Source organism: Dipodomys ordii, unplaced genomic scaffold (assembly GCF_000151885.1).
Source record: "Dipodomys ordii isolate 6190 unplaced genomic scaffold, Dord_2.0 Scaffold13, whole genome shotgun sequence".
Classification (NCBI taxonomy): Eukaryota; Metazoa; Chordata; class Mammalia; order Rodentia; family Heteromyidae; genus Dipodomys; species Dipodomys ordii.
Genome location: NW_012267229.1, coordinates 9,980,582 through 9,997,729, shown reverse-complemented (window position 1 = coordinate 9,997,729; position 17,148 = coordinate 9,980,582). Strand labels below are relative to the sequence as shown.

At 47.3% G+C, this 17,148-nt stretch overlaps 1 protein-coding gene across 3 annotated transcripts; it reads left to right on the top strand.

Moving 5' to 3' along the window:
* The first annotated feature begins 829 nt into the window (after positions 1–829).
* Positions 830–14,848, top strand: Smox (spermine oxidase). 3 transcript variants are annotated; one of them, XM_013010622.1, is made up of 7 exons: positions 830–1,067; positions 5,490–5,716; positions 9,648–9,821; positions 10,035–10,794; positions 12,044–12,204; positions 13,915–14,004; positions 14,401–14,841. In XM_013010622.1, exons 1-7 carry the CDS (start codon positions 860–862, stop codon positions 14,536–14,538), a joined length of 1,758 nt encoding a protein of 585 aa, XP_012866076.1. In that variant the 5' UTR covers positions 830–859; the 3' UTR covers positions 14,539–14,841. The 3 variants fall into 3 exon arrangements, with proteins under 3 accessions (XP_012866076.1, XP_012866075.1, XP_012866074.1); XM_013010621.1 differs by lacking the exon at positions 13,915–14,004 and having other exon boundaries at positions 14,401–14,848; XM_013010620.1 differs by lacking the exon at positions 13,915–14,004 and having other exon boundaries at positions 9,648–9,863.
* The last annotated feature ends 2,300 nt before the right edge of the window (positions 14,849–17,148 follow it).

Here is a 17,148-nt window from a genome sequence, read left to right as displayed (position 1 = left end):
AACTGTCAATTTCATGTCTGGCCTCTGGTGCCGTGGGTCCTCACGGTCCAGTGTTTCCTGGGCTCCTTGCTGCTTTGTGGTGAATGAGGGGCTGGGTGGCTGGGTGTGTGTGTGGTGGGGGGGACAAGCTACCCAGAATAGCAGAGGCTTGTTGGACATCAGCTTCGTGGCACTTTCTGGGGTGGGGGAGGGTGGAACTTTATCCTTTCCACCAAATTGCTACTTCATTGAGGCTGTGAAAGATCAACAGAAAGCCAGAGGAGAAGAAAAAGAGGACAAGGGACCGAAAGGAGAGTTCCAGGGAAGAGCCAGACAGGGAAGGAGAGCAGAGTCTTGAGTGGGTGTGTGCAGGTATTTTGGGGGTAGGTACAAATGTCCTGGGGTAAGAATGAGTGTTCTGTAGCTGGCATATACTGGACCCTAGCAGCCACTCAGGGCTGATGCAGTCCGGGATCAGCAACATCAAGGTCATTTTTGTCCACTGACTTTGACCTTCCTGGTCATCTTGCTAGCCACCTTTTGTCTCTATTTTGGGACGAGCTGGTGCCCAACAGGTCTGGAGGTGAGGCAGGCGGATTGCATGGGTTCCATCTTCTGCCTACTTGTGAGGACCAAAGATACATCCTTTCTCCCCTCCCTCCCCTCTTCTCTCCCTTCCTCCCTCTCTCCTTTCTTTTTGCTCCCCCTCCCACCTCCCTTTGCCTTCTTGTCTCTCCCTTCCTGCATCTTCTGGAGGGGGCTCAAGGGTGTTGGCCCTGGAGGAGGAAGGAGGAGGAGTTGTAATAAGTGTTCCCTTGGGGCAGGTGATCCATGATACCCCCCTCCCCTCACAGGTTCTTAGAAGGTGAGTGGGGACGGCATGCAAAGTTGTGAATCCAGTGTGGACAGTGCGGATGACTCTCTCAGTCGTGGCCTGCGGAGAAGGGGACAGCCTCGTGTGGTGGTGATCGGCGCTGGCTTGGCTGGCCTGGCCGCAGCCAAAGCACTTCTGGAGCAGGGCTTCACAGATGTCACTGTGCTTGAGGCTTCTAGCCACATCGGAGGCCGCGTGCAGAGCGTGAAACTTGGTGAGTGTTACCCTCGCCCAGCTACCTTCCTAGGTCACTTCTGTATGGACATTTTCTAGAAGTTTCCTTTGCCTCTTGCAGCAATCCTGTGAGCTAGTCATGTGGGATTCTGATCGTTTCCATCGAGGATGCTGGCTTGGTGGCATACTATTTAAGGGAGAAGGCATCCCCAAACCAGGTCCCTTGGCATTGTGGGCCACTGCTGTGTCACAAGAAGAGTATGTTCTTATGAGTTATTAACTTTTGAATGTGAATTAGCATATTGTGACCTAAGAGCTAGCCCTAGGGCAATAGGAACTTAAGTTCAAGAGGTAGAAAGGGATTTGGAGCCTCCTTGTGGGTCTTGGGATTGGCTGTGAAGATCCATCTATTTTAATGAAGAAAGCAGCTAGGTAAGAAACTTACACCTGGGGTGTGTAGATTGTGACAGGAGTCCTGAGGAGAGGGGTTATTGCTTGAACTGTAGCCAGAGGTCAGGGCATCCCAGTTGGTGGGGCTCTGACCAATGAGGAGTTGGGTGACTTAGAGCCAGGAAAATGACTCAGTGATCTGAGCCCTGGTGGCTCACACCTGTAATCGTAGCTACTCAGGAAGCTGTGATCTGAGGAGCAACATTCAAAGCTAGCCTCAGCAGGGAATTTAATGAGATTCTTTATTTCTAATTAGCCAGCAAAGAACTAAAAGTGGAGATGGGTATTAGGGGAACATACCTGTAATCCTAGCTACTCAGGAGGCTGAGATCTGAGGATCACAGTTTGAAGCCAGCCCAGGCAGGAAAGTCTGTGAGACTTTTACCTCCAGCTAACCATCAGAAAACTGGAGGTGGAGCTGTGTCTCAAAGTAGTAGAGTGCTAGCCTTGAGCAGAAAATCTCAGAGACAGCACCCAGGACCTGAGCTCAAACATGATGACCAGCCAAAGAAAAAGTGCTCTAAGTGGCTCAAGTAGTAGACTACTAGCCTTGAGTGAAAAAGCTAAGTAAGCTTATGTGGCCCTGAGTTTGAGCCCCACTTACACACACACACACACACACACACACACACACACACACACACACACACACAGATGACAGAGTAATACCACCCATGGAGGCCTGGAGTAGGTAACATAGATCCTCCAAGGCTCTTATATGTGCCACTTGCTCAGAGAAGTAAGTGGTCAAGGAAAGACCAGCAGACATTGAGGATACATGGGGACTCTCCATCCTCTTGAAGAAATGTTGGTTATGTTGAGTCTTCCCTTGGAGCTGAGCCTGGCACACACTCTGGAGTGTCTGCTGGCAGAGGAGAGTGAAAGTGCCATTCAAAGTGCTCTTTGCTAACACTGATTGGCTGCTTGGGAACCTCAAGGAAGAGCCATTCCATGGAGGATTTTCCAGTCTTGATGAGGTCTTCCGGTGTGATATAGAAACAGTAGACAGGAAGACAGATGGCCCTGTCAGAGGTAGCTGACTGCTGAGACATGCCATGCAGAGACATGATGGGACAAGGCTGGGGTTGAGGGTGGGAGGAGGGAGCCACGGTGAAACTCTGTGGTGCTGGGAGTTGAGTAGACACAAAGAGGGGACAGTACCTGTGGGATGATGAGGAAGATGAAGGTGGTCCCTTTCCGGAGAGGAGAGAGCTTGTCATGCTAGAGTGCATGTGCTTGTGCTGTGTGCAGATGTATGGGCCTGAAAGTCTAGCTGCAGCTAGATGGGCCACAGCATGGTATAGTAGCTAGCGAGAGCAGAGGTTGAAGGCCAGAGGCTTTGAGGATACTTGCCTGTGAGGCTGGCAGGGAGATGGTGCCTGCTACCCAGTGGATGTAGAGATACGGTGAGGGTGACAGGGGTAATGAACAGAGATGACAGGAAACAGCCTTAGATGGGGCCTTGTTCTGGGCCTCCCACTTCCTGGCAAACCTGGAGATAGAGATGGCTTTGTTCCTAACCTTGAACTGCTCACCTTGTCTCTTCCGTGTGTGTGTGTGTGTGTGTGTGTGTATGCATGTGTATGTGCACGTGTGCATGCGTGCTAGTACTGGGATTGAATTCAGGGCCTGGTTGTTGTCCCTTAGCTTTTTCACTTAAGGCTGACACTTTACCACTGACACTTCCACTGCTGGCTTTTTGCTGTTTAATTGGAAATAAGAGTCTCTCAGACTTTCCTGCCTGGGCTGGCTTTGAACTTCAATCCTCAGATCACAGCTTCCTGGGTAGCTAGGATTACAGGTATGGGCCACCAGTGGGTGCTGGCTTCTTTCTCCTTTTGTTCAGCACCTGAAGGCAGGCATTGTGTCCTGAGGCAGGAATTGTGTCCTGCGGCAGGACTTCCCAATGTGTGTGTGTCTTGGAACTCTTAACTATACTTTAGGAAGGGTTAATTTCTTTCTTTAGAATGATGATCCTCTTCTGCTCCTGTCGGAAGCTCAAAGCACCAGATACCTGGGGAAGCCCCAGACATGAAGCTCTAGATGGCTAATAATTTAATGCCACAAGTGGCCACCTACAGGTAGAAAACTAGCCTCTTAGCTTTTTGGTGCCCTTCAGTTTGCCAACTTTTCCTAGAGAAAAGAGGCCTGTACTTTTCTGCCTCTTCAAGAAAAGGAAATTCTGTCTTGCTGGCTATGGGATGCTGTTTTTGGAACATACATTCCTGCAAGGCTATTTTAAGCAACTGGCAGTTTAATTAGAAGAAACCTAAGAAAGGGAAAGCATATAAAAGAGAAGTACATGTTCAGTTCTTGGAGGGGGGGGGGAAGGAAGGAAAATACTGCTATTTGTTAGAATGTATCAGATAGCTATTGCTGCATAACAAACCAACCTTAAATGTAGCCATTTAAAATAGCTTTTTATTTGCTCAGATTATGTGGGCCAAGAGTGAGGTAGGACTCAGGTAGGTGGTTCTTTTTCTGGTCTAACTTTGGCTCTTCCAATGAGGCTGGGTTGTCTGGAGGCTTCACTGGGTTGGTAGGATGTGTAACATGGTCTCATCCTCATTTCTGGTCATGGGTATAGGCTTTTAGTGGAACATATATCTTCAGCAGGATGAGTCTTGGCCTCTTTCCCTGGCTCGTTTGTCACAAAGAAGATGAAAATGGAAGTCATAAAGTCCTCTGGGTCCTGGCTTCTGAAGTCACAAATGTCAATTTTACCACATTTTACTTGTCAGAGCTACTCACAAGTGCATCCCAGATCCAAGGACCTAGACTCTACCTTCTGATGGAACTTAATGCAAAGTCATGTTGCCAAGGGGCAAGTGTACAGGTATAGGAAGGATTATTGGGGCCATGTTGGCAAAAAATTACCACCCATATCTTGAACTAGGCCTTCAAAACCAAAATAAAGCACCAACATAAATGTTCCTCTCTCTTTTCCTTGCATTGTTCCAACATACAAGGAAGGAAATGAATATATCACAGTTCTTATAGCCATTAGCTGGGCTCTAGTGGCTCATGCCTGTATCCCTAGCTACACAGAAGGCAAAGATCTGAGGGTCATGGTTCAAAGCTACACTAGAAAGAACAGTCTGTGTAAGATTCTTATCTCCAGTTGACCACCAAAAAGCTGGAAGTGAAACTGTGGCTCAAATGGTAGAATGCTAGCCTTGAACAAAAAAAACAAAAAACCAACCCCCCCCCAAACAACCTCTCCAGGACAGCACCCAGGCCCTGAGTTCAAGCCCCAGGACCAGCACAACAATAGAAAAATAGAAGAGGCAACTGCAGCTCAGCACAGAGGCAGAGATCTGATGATACCTTAGAAGGGGATGGAGAGAGTAAAGCAATTCTCTGGCCTATCCCAGCTTGGACCCAGGAATGTTCTTCTGCCCTGGACAGACTCAGAGTTCTGCCCTTGGTATGGCAGGATCAGATGGTTTAACATTACCATGAGATCTGTTTCAACAGCTTTGGGAAGGAATCAGCCAAACAGGAAAATGCTTGCTACCCTCCTTCCCTAGATGGTTTTGGGATGGGCCATTTTCTACCTGAGAAAAGCGCTCGGATGGGAGCCATGTGGGTGTTGAGGAGTTGGAGTAAGGCCAGAGAAGACCCAGGTGCTTGGCTGGGACTGCTGTAGCCCAGGTGCCCTCCCTCTCCCCCCAACCATGCTCTTCCCAAGTGAGGAGGCAGGGGAAGGTCTCTGGTATCAAATGTTCCCTTGGAAGAAGGTGGGACTGGAAACCAAGAACCTTCTAATTGGTCCAGTATGGCGAACTCTAGGCACATCCTAAAGTCATTCTAGTTGATGCTTCTCAGTGCTTGACTGTCTTGAGCTTTTTCCTCATGATTTTGGTTAGTTTCCATAAGGGCCATCTAAGCTGGTTTCTGCCTGTAGTGGAGAGTAGGAGGATCCTGTTGGAGGAAAAAGGGAGAGGCAGTATTCTGGCTCTTTCTGAAGAAGTCCCTGCCCCTCTAAAGGGCCTGTTGTTGTCACCATCAGGACGCGCCACCTTTGAACTGGGAGCCACCTGGATCCATGGCTCCCATGGGAATCCTATATATCATCTAGCAGAAGCCAATGGCCTCTTGGAAGAGACAACCGATGGAGAACGCAGTGTGGGCCGCATCAGCCTCTACTCCAAGAATGGTGTGGTCTGTTACCTTACCAACCATGGCCACAGGATCCCCAAGGACGTGGTTGAGGAATTCAGCGATTTATACGACGAGGTGAGGGATGAGTTTGTCATGGGAAGTTTTGGGAAACCTGCCTGAGGTCCTCTAAGATTCTGGTGATGTCTGCACACTCCCAGGGCCCTGCCTTTGGAAAAACTGGACAGTTTTAGAATGAAATGAACATAATGAATGGAGAGGTATTACTAAGCAAGACATTACTGAAATCTGTGATTACATACTTTCCCCAAAATACCTAGGACATCCTTTGTTTGATTTATTACTAGGTAACTAACATAGCAATTATTATTGCTATGCTTTTTATGATTTTATGAATTATATATATATATATATATATATATATATATATATATAGTTGGTTGTGGGGCTTGAACTCAGGGCCTAGGCACTGTCCCTGAGCTCTTTTGCTTGACGCTAGTGTTCTACCATTTTGAGCCACAGCTCCACTTCTGGTTTTTGAGTGGTTAATTGGAGATAAGAGTCTCATTGGGACTTTTCTGCCTGGGCTGGCTTTGAACCTTGATCCTTGGATCTCAGCCTCCTGAGTAGCTGGAGTACACAGTTGAATAATATTTTTTTAACTTTATTTTCTAATTGTTCTGGTATATACCAATAAAACTGATTTGTATGTATTTCTTAAGTTCCTTTAGTAGATTATTTTAATTCCAATAAATCTGTTGATATGTTATTTATATCTGATAATTTTAGAGTTTTTTGTGTTTAGTTCTGTACAAAAACAATGAGTGTTTTGTCTTTTTCTTTTCTAATCCTTAGACCATCAGCATTATTCAGTAGAACATTTTTTGTTTTCAGTAATGAAGATGATTCAGACCCTCACCATCCTGTTTGGCAGTTACTAGCTATTTGTAGTTTTTAGAGCTACAAATAAGGAACTGAATAATAATTTCAAATTGCTACAAGTGTCTAGTTGTTACTATATTGGATACATAGCCTAAACTTATTTATTTTTCTTACTTTGTTCCACTGGCTAGTATCTCAGTCTAGTGTTGGAAGTAGCAATGTCATATTTCTTTCAGTTGTTTATGCTTTTTAAAAATTGTTAATATTTTTAGTATCTTTCAGTGGTGCTGTGAACTGCACTGAACAAGCAAGGTAATGTGTAGACCTTGATTTCCAATAGCCTGTCACTTGTAGTGTAATGACTCTTTACTCCAGGTCAGTGGACAGACCAGCAGGCAGCTATTATACATTTTCTAATCTCTTGCTTTCGGGCAGCCCTTGAACTATGAAAGACAGGTGTTTAGTATTTTTTGTGTGTATGTCCTCACAAGGTATGTTGCGTACAGTTCCATGATATTGTGTGTTTCAACTCATGGGTGAAGAGGTAGAATTATTAGTGATCAGATAGGAATTAGTATTCTTTTTTTTTCAGTCATGAGGCTTGAACTCTGGGCTTGGGCGCTGTCCCTGTGCTCTTTAGCTCAAGGTGAGCGCTCTACTGCTTGAGCACACAGTGCCACTTCCTGGAACTAGTATTCTTTAAAGCAGACCTTCCTGGTCTATACCCTGACTCCCAAGCTATTTTGAGTGCTTTACGAATGGGTGCTTCTTGAGAATGACTCTAAAGGTCCATGTCTTATTCTTTAAAGTTTCTTAAAAGTAGATCCATCATCCATTTCTGCTGGTTAGTTTGATTTTTGAAAGCCAAGCAGGACAGATAAGGTGGTGATGCTTTGGGACTGAAAGAGGAGGAGTTAGCTTGAAGTCAGGATTTCCTTCTTGTTAGGATTTCTCTTAACCAATGCTGGAAATCACGTATGAGTCCATTCAAGAGCAGTGTCATAATAAATGTGTAGCCTCCAAAGATAATGGCTTTGAAGAGCCATTTGTATGAATATATTGTGTGTGTGTGTGTGTGTGTGTGTGTGTGTGTGTGTAGTTTCATTTTCTGCCCCGCTTTCTGTAAGTCACACTAAGAAGATGTCATTTCCCCTAGGGGAGGAGACTGTACCATATAACAAATCTATATTCAGTTAAGGCTGTCTGAGTCAGCCATGACTGCATTTATTATTCCTTAGCTGAGAGTTTTGGCCTCCAGTCCACATGAGCTTAGGACTGGCTACCATGTTGCTTTTCACTGTAGAGCAAAAGCTAGGGAGGAGGAGGAGATGGGTGGAGAGCCTGATTGCTTGGCCATGGTCCTGTGCCTGAGGAATTTGCTGAGGACTTCAGTTAAGGCCAAACATCTAACATCTCGTGACTGTAAGGAGGACAAACGAACAATTTAAACCATTTTCTTCCATATAATTTAGACTGCAGAGGCATGCTTAATTTATGCTTCCATCTTAGATGCAGGCCTTTCCCTGGAGTGGAACAGTGGAGGTGGGGAGGGGTGACATCAGCAGGCTTAGACTTTCCTGTACTGTGCGACCATAGAAGCTATCCTGGGGCCACAGTCTAGCACACAACGTTCTTCCCATGAACATGTGATGGTCAAATCTAAATTCATGTTAAGAAGGAAGACATATCATCTCTGTCATAGATCATTGGCCATGAATTCTTAGTTTTTTACTATCTTGAGAATGGCAGCATCTCTGTGTTGTGTGTGTGTGTGTGAGAGAGAGAGAGAGAGAGAGAGAGAGAAAGAGAGAGAGAGAGAGAGAGAGAGAGAGAGAGAGGCATGCCACCTTCCTGCTTCTAACCTTTCTGGGAAGCCAGGGCCTTGGATAAAGTCTAGAGTCCCTGATACGACTTAGTCCTTTTTGCCCCCAGCCTCTGCCTGCTTTTCTAGAGTCATTCTTTACAACTTTCTCCTTGTTACCTCCAATAACAAGACTAAGTCACTTCTAGTTTCCTGAATTCATCTCTGCCTGTTTCTGTCTCTGTGTCTCTTTCTCTCTCATATTTTTGACTATGCTGTTTCCTGAAACATATATATATATAAAATCTACCTCTCTCATTGTCTCCTGACTGCTCAGCTATCCAAGGTTGTTTGGGTTGATCTCACAGCCCTGGGTTCTTTCCATTATAGCCTGTGCTGTAGAAACAGCTGTCATGGAGTGTCTCCTCACTTTGCATATAGTCAGGGACTAGGAACTCTGTCTTTCATGCTCACCATTATAACCTGTTCCAGGAGGGAATCACCACGAAAAATGCATGTTGTGTGAATACTGAGGTCTACACCAGGAGTGAGACACATGTCCAGTGTTTGGCTGGGTTATATACCAGACAGGAAGACGAAACAGAATGAACCAATTACTACTATTTGTTGTCTTTTCTTTCTTTGGTACTGGGGATTGAACCCAGGATATGCACTTGCTAGGCAAACACTTTGCCACTGAGCTACATCCCAGCCCAATTACCATTATTAGTAGATGGGGTGGGGGTTGGAGCTCTGGCTGAAATGAGCCTGCAGACTGCTTTCCACTTCTTGGCCTACTGCAGTCTCTTCCAGCTGGTCCCTTCTGTGTTTTCCCCGCCCCCCCTTCCACAACCCCTCCTTCTTACCTGAATCTGAGGCCTGAAATGAAGGGGCGCTTTGTGTGAAGCTGAGCAGGGAAGGTGTCTATAAAGAGTCAGATCTCAGGGCTTCTTTGCTTCTTCTTCCCCCAAACACTAGCCAGGCTGTAGCTGCAGACTCCCCTTTTGGGGGAGAGTAGAGCAGAGCAGACAGCTCTGGGCAGGGGACAGAGGAGCAGGGGGAAGAGGGGAATGGTTGTACACATTGTTTTGGGGAAAGGTGGCTGTGGTCTGTTCTGGTGGGACACAGCGCTCTTGTCAAGCTGTGCACAGCTCAGGTTCGGGCACCAGGTGTCTGCTCTAAGCAAGGGCCCAGGATGAGAGCCTTGAGCCCTTCTTGCTTTCCTTGCTGGTGCCAATGTGTGAGAGCTGGCTCCCCAGCTCAAGGGCTCAGAACATCCAGGAGCTATCTGGGAACTTGTGACTTTTGAGGTGGGTGGGCGGGATGAAGTATTGTGTTTTTAGTCTCCTGAGGTCTCTCTGGCAGGTCTATAACTTGACCCAGGAATTCTTCCGGCATGGTAAACCAGTCAATGCTGAGAGTGAGAATAGCGTGGGAGTGTTCACTCGGGAAGAGGTGCGAAATCGAATCAGGGATGACCCTGATGATCCGGAGGCTACCAAGCGCCTGAAACTCGCCATGATCCAGCAGTACCTGAAGGTATCTTCTTTGTTGAGGACAGCGAGAAGAAAACGGATACTGGTGTGTGTGTGTGTGTATATATGTGTGTATGTGTGTGTGCACGCGTGCGTGTGTGTGTAGGGGGAGGAAGTGGGGGGTAATGGGAGTCTGGGGCTGGCTCTTCAGAGGTCTCATTCCTTGCCTGTCCTTGTCCCTGGCATCAGCTGACTTGTCCCCCGGTCCTCCCCACAGGTGGAGAGCTGCGAGAGTAGCTCACACAGCATAGACGAGGTGTCCCTGAGCGCCTTCGGGGAGTGGACAGAGATTCCGGGCGCCCACCACATCATCCCCTCGGGCTTCATGCGGGTGGTGGAGCTGCTGGCGGAGGGCATCCCCGCCAACGTCATCCAGCTGGGCAAGCCGGTCCGGTGCATCCACTGGGACCAGGCCTCAGCCCATCCCCGGGGCCCTGAGATTGAGCCCCGCCGGAAGGGTGACCACAATCACTACAGTGGGGAGGGCGGCCAGCGCGGAGAGGGCCCCCAGGGGGAGGGGTGGGGCGACGAGGAGCCGTGGCCGGTGGCGGTGGAGTGTGAGGACTGCGAGGTGATCCCTGCGGACCATGTGATCGTGACGGTGTCCCTGGGCGTCCTCAAGAGGCAGTACACCAGCCTGTTCCAGCCCAGCCTGCCCACAGAGAAGGTGGCTGCCATCCATCGCCTGGGCATCGGCACCACCGACAAGATCTTCCTTGAGTTCGAGGAACCTTTCTGGGGTCCCGAATGCAACAGCTTACAGTTCGTGTGGGAGGACGAGGCGGAGAGCCGCACCCTCACCTACCCACCTGAGCTCTGGTACCGCAAGATCTGCGGATTCGATGTCCTGTACCCGCCCGAGCGCTACGGCCACGTGCTGAGTGGCTGGATCTGCGGGGAGGAGGCCCTGGTCATGGAGAAGTGTGACGACGAGGCGGTGGCCGAGATCTGTACGGAGATGCTTCGTCAGTTCACAGGTGTGTCCTGTGCCGGGGCCCCTGTCTCACCCCCGGGGTGGGGGTGGTACTTCCCCCTCTCTGCAGACTGACCTGGAAAGGGCTGTGCCCAGCGGGAGAGCCACTGCAGGGCCCCCTGCTCGGCCTCTGGCTCCTAAAGTGCAGAGAGCTGCTCCTAGTTAGAAGCTTGAAATACTGCGCACGCTGGGCTCCAGGTCTCGATTCCTGTTTTAAAGACGGATGGTAAAAACAAAGAAACAACCCTAAAAACAAAGCAAAACAAACACCTAGGTATCACCACCAGTTGTCAAACTGCCTTGATAAAGAGATGGATAGTGTGTGTGTGTGTGTGTGTGTGCGTGTGTGTGTCAGGACTGGGGCTTAAACTCAGGGCCTGGGTGCTGTCCCCTAGCTTTTTGTCCCTTCAAGGCTGGCACTCTACCCCTTGAGTCAAACCTCCAATAATGTCTTTTTGGTGGTTCCTCAGAGATGCATCTCATGGACTTTTCTGCCCAGTCTGGCTTTCAAGCTGGGATTCTCAGATCTCAGGCCCCTGTGTAGCTGGGACTGTGTTTTCCATCCACTCTTCAGCTTTACAAGGCCTGGTGACTTTAGAAGGGGAAACATTTATCTGTAATTTTTTTCCCCCCAGTGTTGAGGATTACATCCCAGGTTCCACATGTGCTAGGCAAGCATTCTGACATGGAGCTACTGTGTAATTATTTTTAAGATAAGAAAATTAAGGCCTTGAGAGAATAAGTTGTTTTGCAGGGGATTACCAAGCAAATGAGTGGGTACACAGCCTGAGCCCCTGACTCTCCCTCCCCCTTCATCTTCCATGTCTACCCCTGGCGTGTTGGTCTTGGGGCCCATTCTGGAATGTCTGTAGCTGTTCTTATTTTTCATCCTCATGGATTCTTTTTTTTATTTTCTAACAGTATTGGGGTTTGGACTCAAGGCCTTATACTTGTTTAGCAGATGCTATAACATTTGAGCTGTCTCTAGCCATTGTTATTTAGTTATCTTTCAGATAGAGTCTCTCTCTCTCTCCCCCGGCCCTTCTTTCTTCCCTGGGATAGCTTCAGACTGAGATTCTCATGTGGCCTTCTGTATGACTACAATAACCACCCCCCCAACTATCTTATTTAGTTAATAATGATAAGGGGGTCTCACCAACTTTTTCCCCCTGGCCAGCCTTGAACTGCAGTCTTTCTGATCACCACCTCCCAAATAGCTGGGATTACCTTTAGCACTTCTGATTCCCCAACAGGGAACCCCAATATTCCAAAACCTCGGCGAATCCTGCGCTCAGCCTGGGGCAGCAACCCCTATTTCCGAGGTTCTTATTCATACACGCAGGTGGGCTCAAGTGGGGCTGATGTGGAGAAGCTGGCCAAGCCCTTGCCCTACACAGAGAGCTCCAAGACAGCGGTGAGTGGGGGTGCTCAGTGAGGGGGGGCCTGGAAGGGCTCTGTGAGTATTTTAAGTGTCACTGCTCCAGGGTGAGGAGAAGGGCCATGTTCAGTCAGAGGTGCTGAAGTGACAGCTATGGAGTAGCATTTCTCATGGAAGGGAAAACAAGATGAGCACTTAACAACTGGAAGGAAAAAGTGTATTCACATAGGAACTTTCAGTATCTTCTTGGGATTATGCAAACTGAACCATTCCAGGCCGTGCTGGCCAGTATGGTAGCATTTAATTCTCATTAATTGCTTCATTGGAATTTAAATTACTCTATTAAAATTGAATTCCTTAGTTGCACTAGTTACAATTTAAGGGTCTTGTGGCAGATGACTACTGGAGTAAGCTGTAGAGCATTTCTAGTGTACTGGAATGTTCTGTGGAGCAGCATGGATCCGATGGACATCTTTTCCCAGTGTGCTTTAGAAAATGAAATTGAGAGTATTGCTCTTTCCAAAATTAGGTCCACTGTATACTAAAAAATGAATAAGCCTGAGAGCAAGATGTGTTTTTGCTCCTATAAAGTAGATTTTGAGTTTCTCCTACCAATCATACACATAGAGTATATGTCAGAAGCCCAACAAGATTGTGTTTGAAGCAATTCTTTGAAGTAATTCACAAAAGAAGTCAGTCTATGACTGTGCTCAGAGGGAGAAAGAAACTATCAGAGAAGTCCTTACTGATGGCACACCCATCTTCCCCCAAAAGCAAACTTCTTGTTACTAGTCCTTCCTGAGAACAAACACATGTAACAAACAGCAAAGCAAACCAAAACAGCTGTAGTTTAAACATGATAGCATTTATTTCCATCAAGGGAAAGGAAATGTGGTGCCAGGATCTGGTATCATTAGCACCTGGCTTCCATCTTTAAGGATTACTTTGTGGTCCAAGAGAGCAGGAGAGGCTCTGTCTCTTCCATCTTCATCTTAGGCTAGAAGGAGGAAGAAAAGCAGATGGGAAAAACAAGGGAAGCCTTGGAGCTGAGACACTGGTCTCTTAAGCAACAGTGCCTTTGAAACTCATTGGCCACAGCTTAGTCACGTGATCACACCTTGTTGATGGAAAGTCAACATCATTTTTTTTTTAAATGACATTGAACCCAGTTAAAAACCAGAGCTTTCTTACTGAGAAGTAAAAGTAGAGAAGGTAAGTGTGAGAGTAGGCAGCTTAGGCTCTGTCACATACACCTCCCTTCTGTTTAATAACCTCTGTGAGTTTCTTGTTGGTGGGGATACAGCCCCACCCAGGATGCTTTTTGGAAGTACAAAGGCCTAGGCCACCTTGGACTTGGATTAGAAATTCTTCATTCCATTAGGAATGTCTTGACACATGCATTTCAAAGGCAAGGAGATAAAGTCCACATGCAAGCCTGAAATGCAAGAACTTGTACTGTGCCTGCACCTTACATACACAGTGTGCTTTCTTGAGGTTGATCCCTGGCTATACTAAAACTGACACTTTCCCCACTGTGGTCTATTTTGGCCCCTACCTTTCCTTCTGTCTGAATATTCTTTTACCCAACAGCTTCTGAAAACCTGCCTGAAGTCTTGTCCTCTGGGAAGCTTGTGGGATCCCCAGACACTGTGCCTTTACTAGGTGTTTAGCACCTTGCTCAAACACCAATCACATCACATATGGCATTGTTTAGTAACTGGGTTTCATGTCTGGCTTTCCCACCAGCATGGAAACTCCACAAAGCAGCAGCCTGGTCACCTTTTATCATCCAAGTGCCCAGAACAGTCCTTGGAACCTAGTAGAGGCTCCATAAAGGTTTGTTAATTTACCACCTAACTCTCTTGAGTGCCAATGTTCTTCCAGATTCTGAGTGCCTGGACATGATTTCACTTAGTCCTTATAACCATCCTTGAATTAGGTGATATAAACTCATTTGGCAAATGGAGAAAATCAAGACTTAGGGACATTAGCCACTGGCCCTGAATTTACTCTTATGAGACATACCTGTGACAGAATCAGGGCTTCGAACAGCTGAAGGCCTGGAAGAAGCAGGGGAATGTGACCAGATGGGATGGCTAACTCCTCATCCTATGGAAGCAGCAATACCTGTACCTCGGCTCCTATCTGACTTGCAGTATAGAGAGAGGGGTAGCGAGGGAGTTCTTTGCCCTCTGATATTCGCCCAGACTCACCTCTCCCTCCACTGCCCAGCCCATGCAGGTGCTGTTTTCTGGTGAGGCCACCCACCGCAAGTACTACTCCACCACCCATGGTGCTCTGCTCTCTGGCCAGCGTGAGGCTGCACGTCTCATCGAGATGTATCGAGACCTCTTCCAGCAAGGTCCCTGAGGGCTGTCCTTACTGCCATCATGTTCCTTAAAGAACCACTAACTCGTGACTGCCAGCCCTGTCCCTTACTCCTGTGTGCTCCTAATTACCGGTAGAATGTTTTTTAAAAATCTTATCTTCTATAGAGCTAGACACCTGGCTGGTTTCAGATTGGGCCCTGTAGCATTTCCTTTCCTCTGGGCCAGGTGGTGACCAGGTAGAACCATGTGATTGACCTCTGTGCTGGGACACTGACCTTCTGCCCCTCCCTCCTCCTCCCTTGTTATTGCAAGTGCCTTCAATACTTTACATTTTGGGGTAATAAAAGAGGTGATTTTTTTTCTGTCTCCCCTGGTTCTCCTCAGATTGTGTGTGTGTGTGTGTGTGTTTAATCATATATCTGGAGTATGGATGTGTGGATTCCAGAAGGCAAGGCATCTTTGTTTACTAAAGAGGATATCCCCTTACCCACCTTCCCTGTCCAGTGCCTGCTCCTTCAGGATGGGCCCGGGCTCTCACTGGCCCTCTCAGGGCTTGACTGGATGCTGGATAACAAGCTGTGTGGAGTGAAGCTGGCTTCCATGGCAGCAGTGGCAGTGAGCTGTGGTTCCATGCCAGGCTCAGGTATGGGCATTCAGAAGCTGAGATGGTAGGTAGGCTGGCCTTTTTTTTTTCACCAGGACAATATCCAAGTAGGCCTACGTGTACATACATCATATACACGTGTGTGCATGTATATGCATGCTTGCACACACAGGGCCTTCAAGAATATGTAGTCATTTCCTTTTCTTTTCTCTTTTTTTTCCTTTTGCCAGTCCTGAGCTTTGAGCTCTGGGCCTGTGCAATGTCCCTAAGCTCCTTTTGCTCAAGGCTAGCACACTAACACTTGAGCCACAGCACCACTTCCAGCCTTTTCTGTGATTAATTGGAGATAAGAGTCACACAGACTTTCCTGTCCAGGCTGGCTTCAAACCTCAATCCTTAGATCTCAAGTCTCCTGAGTAACTAGGATTACAGGTGTGACCCACTGATGCCCTGCTTGTAGTCATTTTCTTACTCTAGATTTGAGTTCTGTAGAGTTCCAAGGGCTGGTGTGATGGGCAGTTGTGAAAGGCCAGGTGGATCCCTCTTTCCTGAGTCCATGGGCATTCAGCTCTGGCCCCCTCCTCAGACATTTAGGACATGGCCCTAGATAAGCCTGCAGTCCTCTTTTCCTCACCCAGATTGTAGTGGAGTGGTCTAGTACGCACCTACACACTCCTGGATGCACTTCTGAATGCCGTCTTGCTGCAGCCCCAAAGCTTTATAAGGATCCACCAAAGCATCTCCTCCAGGGGCTGTTTCCCCCCGCCACCGTTGCCTCTCTCATAGCGCCTTGCTATTAGTCTCTTAAGTATCTAATCCTAAATAGTCCAATCTAAAGACATTCTCTTGTATATATGAAGTACCAATCTATTCATTCTGTTCTACACTGTGCTTAAGAAACAACAAACCAACAACCTAGCAGTAGGAGTTGGCCATCTTTCCATAACAGCACATAAACAATGTAATTGTGGGCCTTGCAGGTAAATGTGGTCAAAACAGGTCATACTCATCTCTTCCCAGCCCAGAAGTGCTTTGTGGGAAGCTCTGTTACTTTCTATTAACTTTGCCTTGGGAGATGCTGGTCCACCTGTGGCCCTCCCTAGTTCCTGAATTCTCCTATCAACTGCACTGGGACAGACACTAGGAAAAGGACAGCCAGGTTATTAGGGTCACACGCAAAGGAATTATAAAGGGTTCCCCTGGAGGTGAGAGGGCTGAAATGTTTCTTTGGTGACTGCATGTTGGGGAGGGGCCCCCAGTTTGGGTAAGAGGGAGGGAGAGAGTTTTTATATAGTGTCAGTCACCTTCTGGCCCACAAATGCTGGGCTCATGGTCTCCTGACTTGGCCTAGAGGTGGGGTCTGGCTGGCAAGAGCAATGTATCCCTTTGGGTCAGTGAAGCCTTAGAACAGTAAATTATTGTGTTCAAGGTTGCTTAGGGGGATGGTGATGTGGAGATGTTCACCGAGCTCCTCCTGACTGTAACACAGGCTTATTCTGTTATGCTATTCTTGATGAGAAAGAAGCTGGAGCCACCGAAACAACAAGTCTGAGGCTGTTGGATGTGGTGGGCAAGTACACCACTGGTGGCAGGTTCTATGGGCACATTTCCACTCCTGAGTGCAGCTAGATGCTCACCAAAACTATGTACCAAAATACAGCAATAGCTGGAGTAATAGCTGGAAACTAGAATCAGCTCAGCTGTGGTCCAATAAAATGAACAGCTATTTGCCACAACATAGATCAATCTCCAAAGTACTGCTGAATGAAAGAAGCCAGTTGCAAGGCTATATACTTAGTCTGATTTATATGACTTGTTTAGACTATGATGTTAGCAGTAAGGACCTGGGTCATCATTAGTGGGAGTTGGTGCATTTATGCATTGGTCAAACACGTGAAGTTGGTACATTTCTGCACTGGTAAAAATACATCGAGCTAGGGCATCAGTAAAGGAAGTCAGTGAATTTATGCATTGGTCAAAACACATCAAGTTGGTGCATTTATGCATTCATAAATATGCATCAAGCTGATATAGCAGTGGTACTCG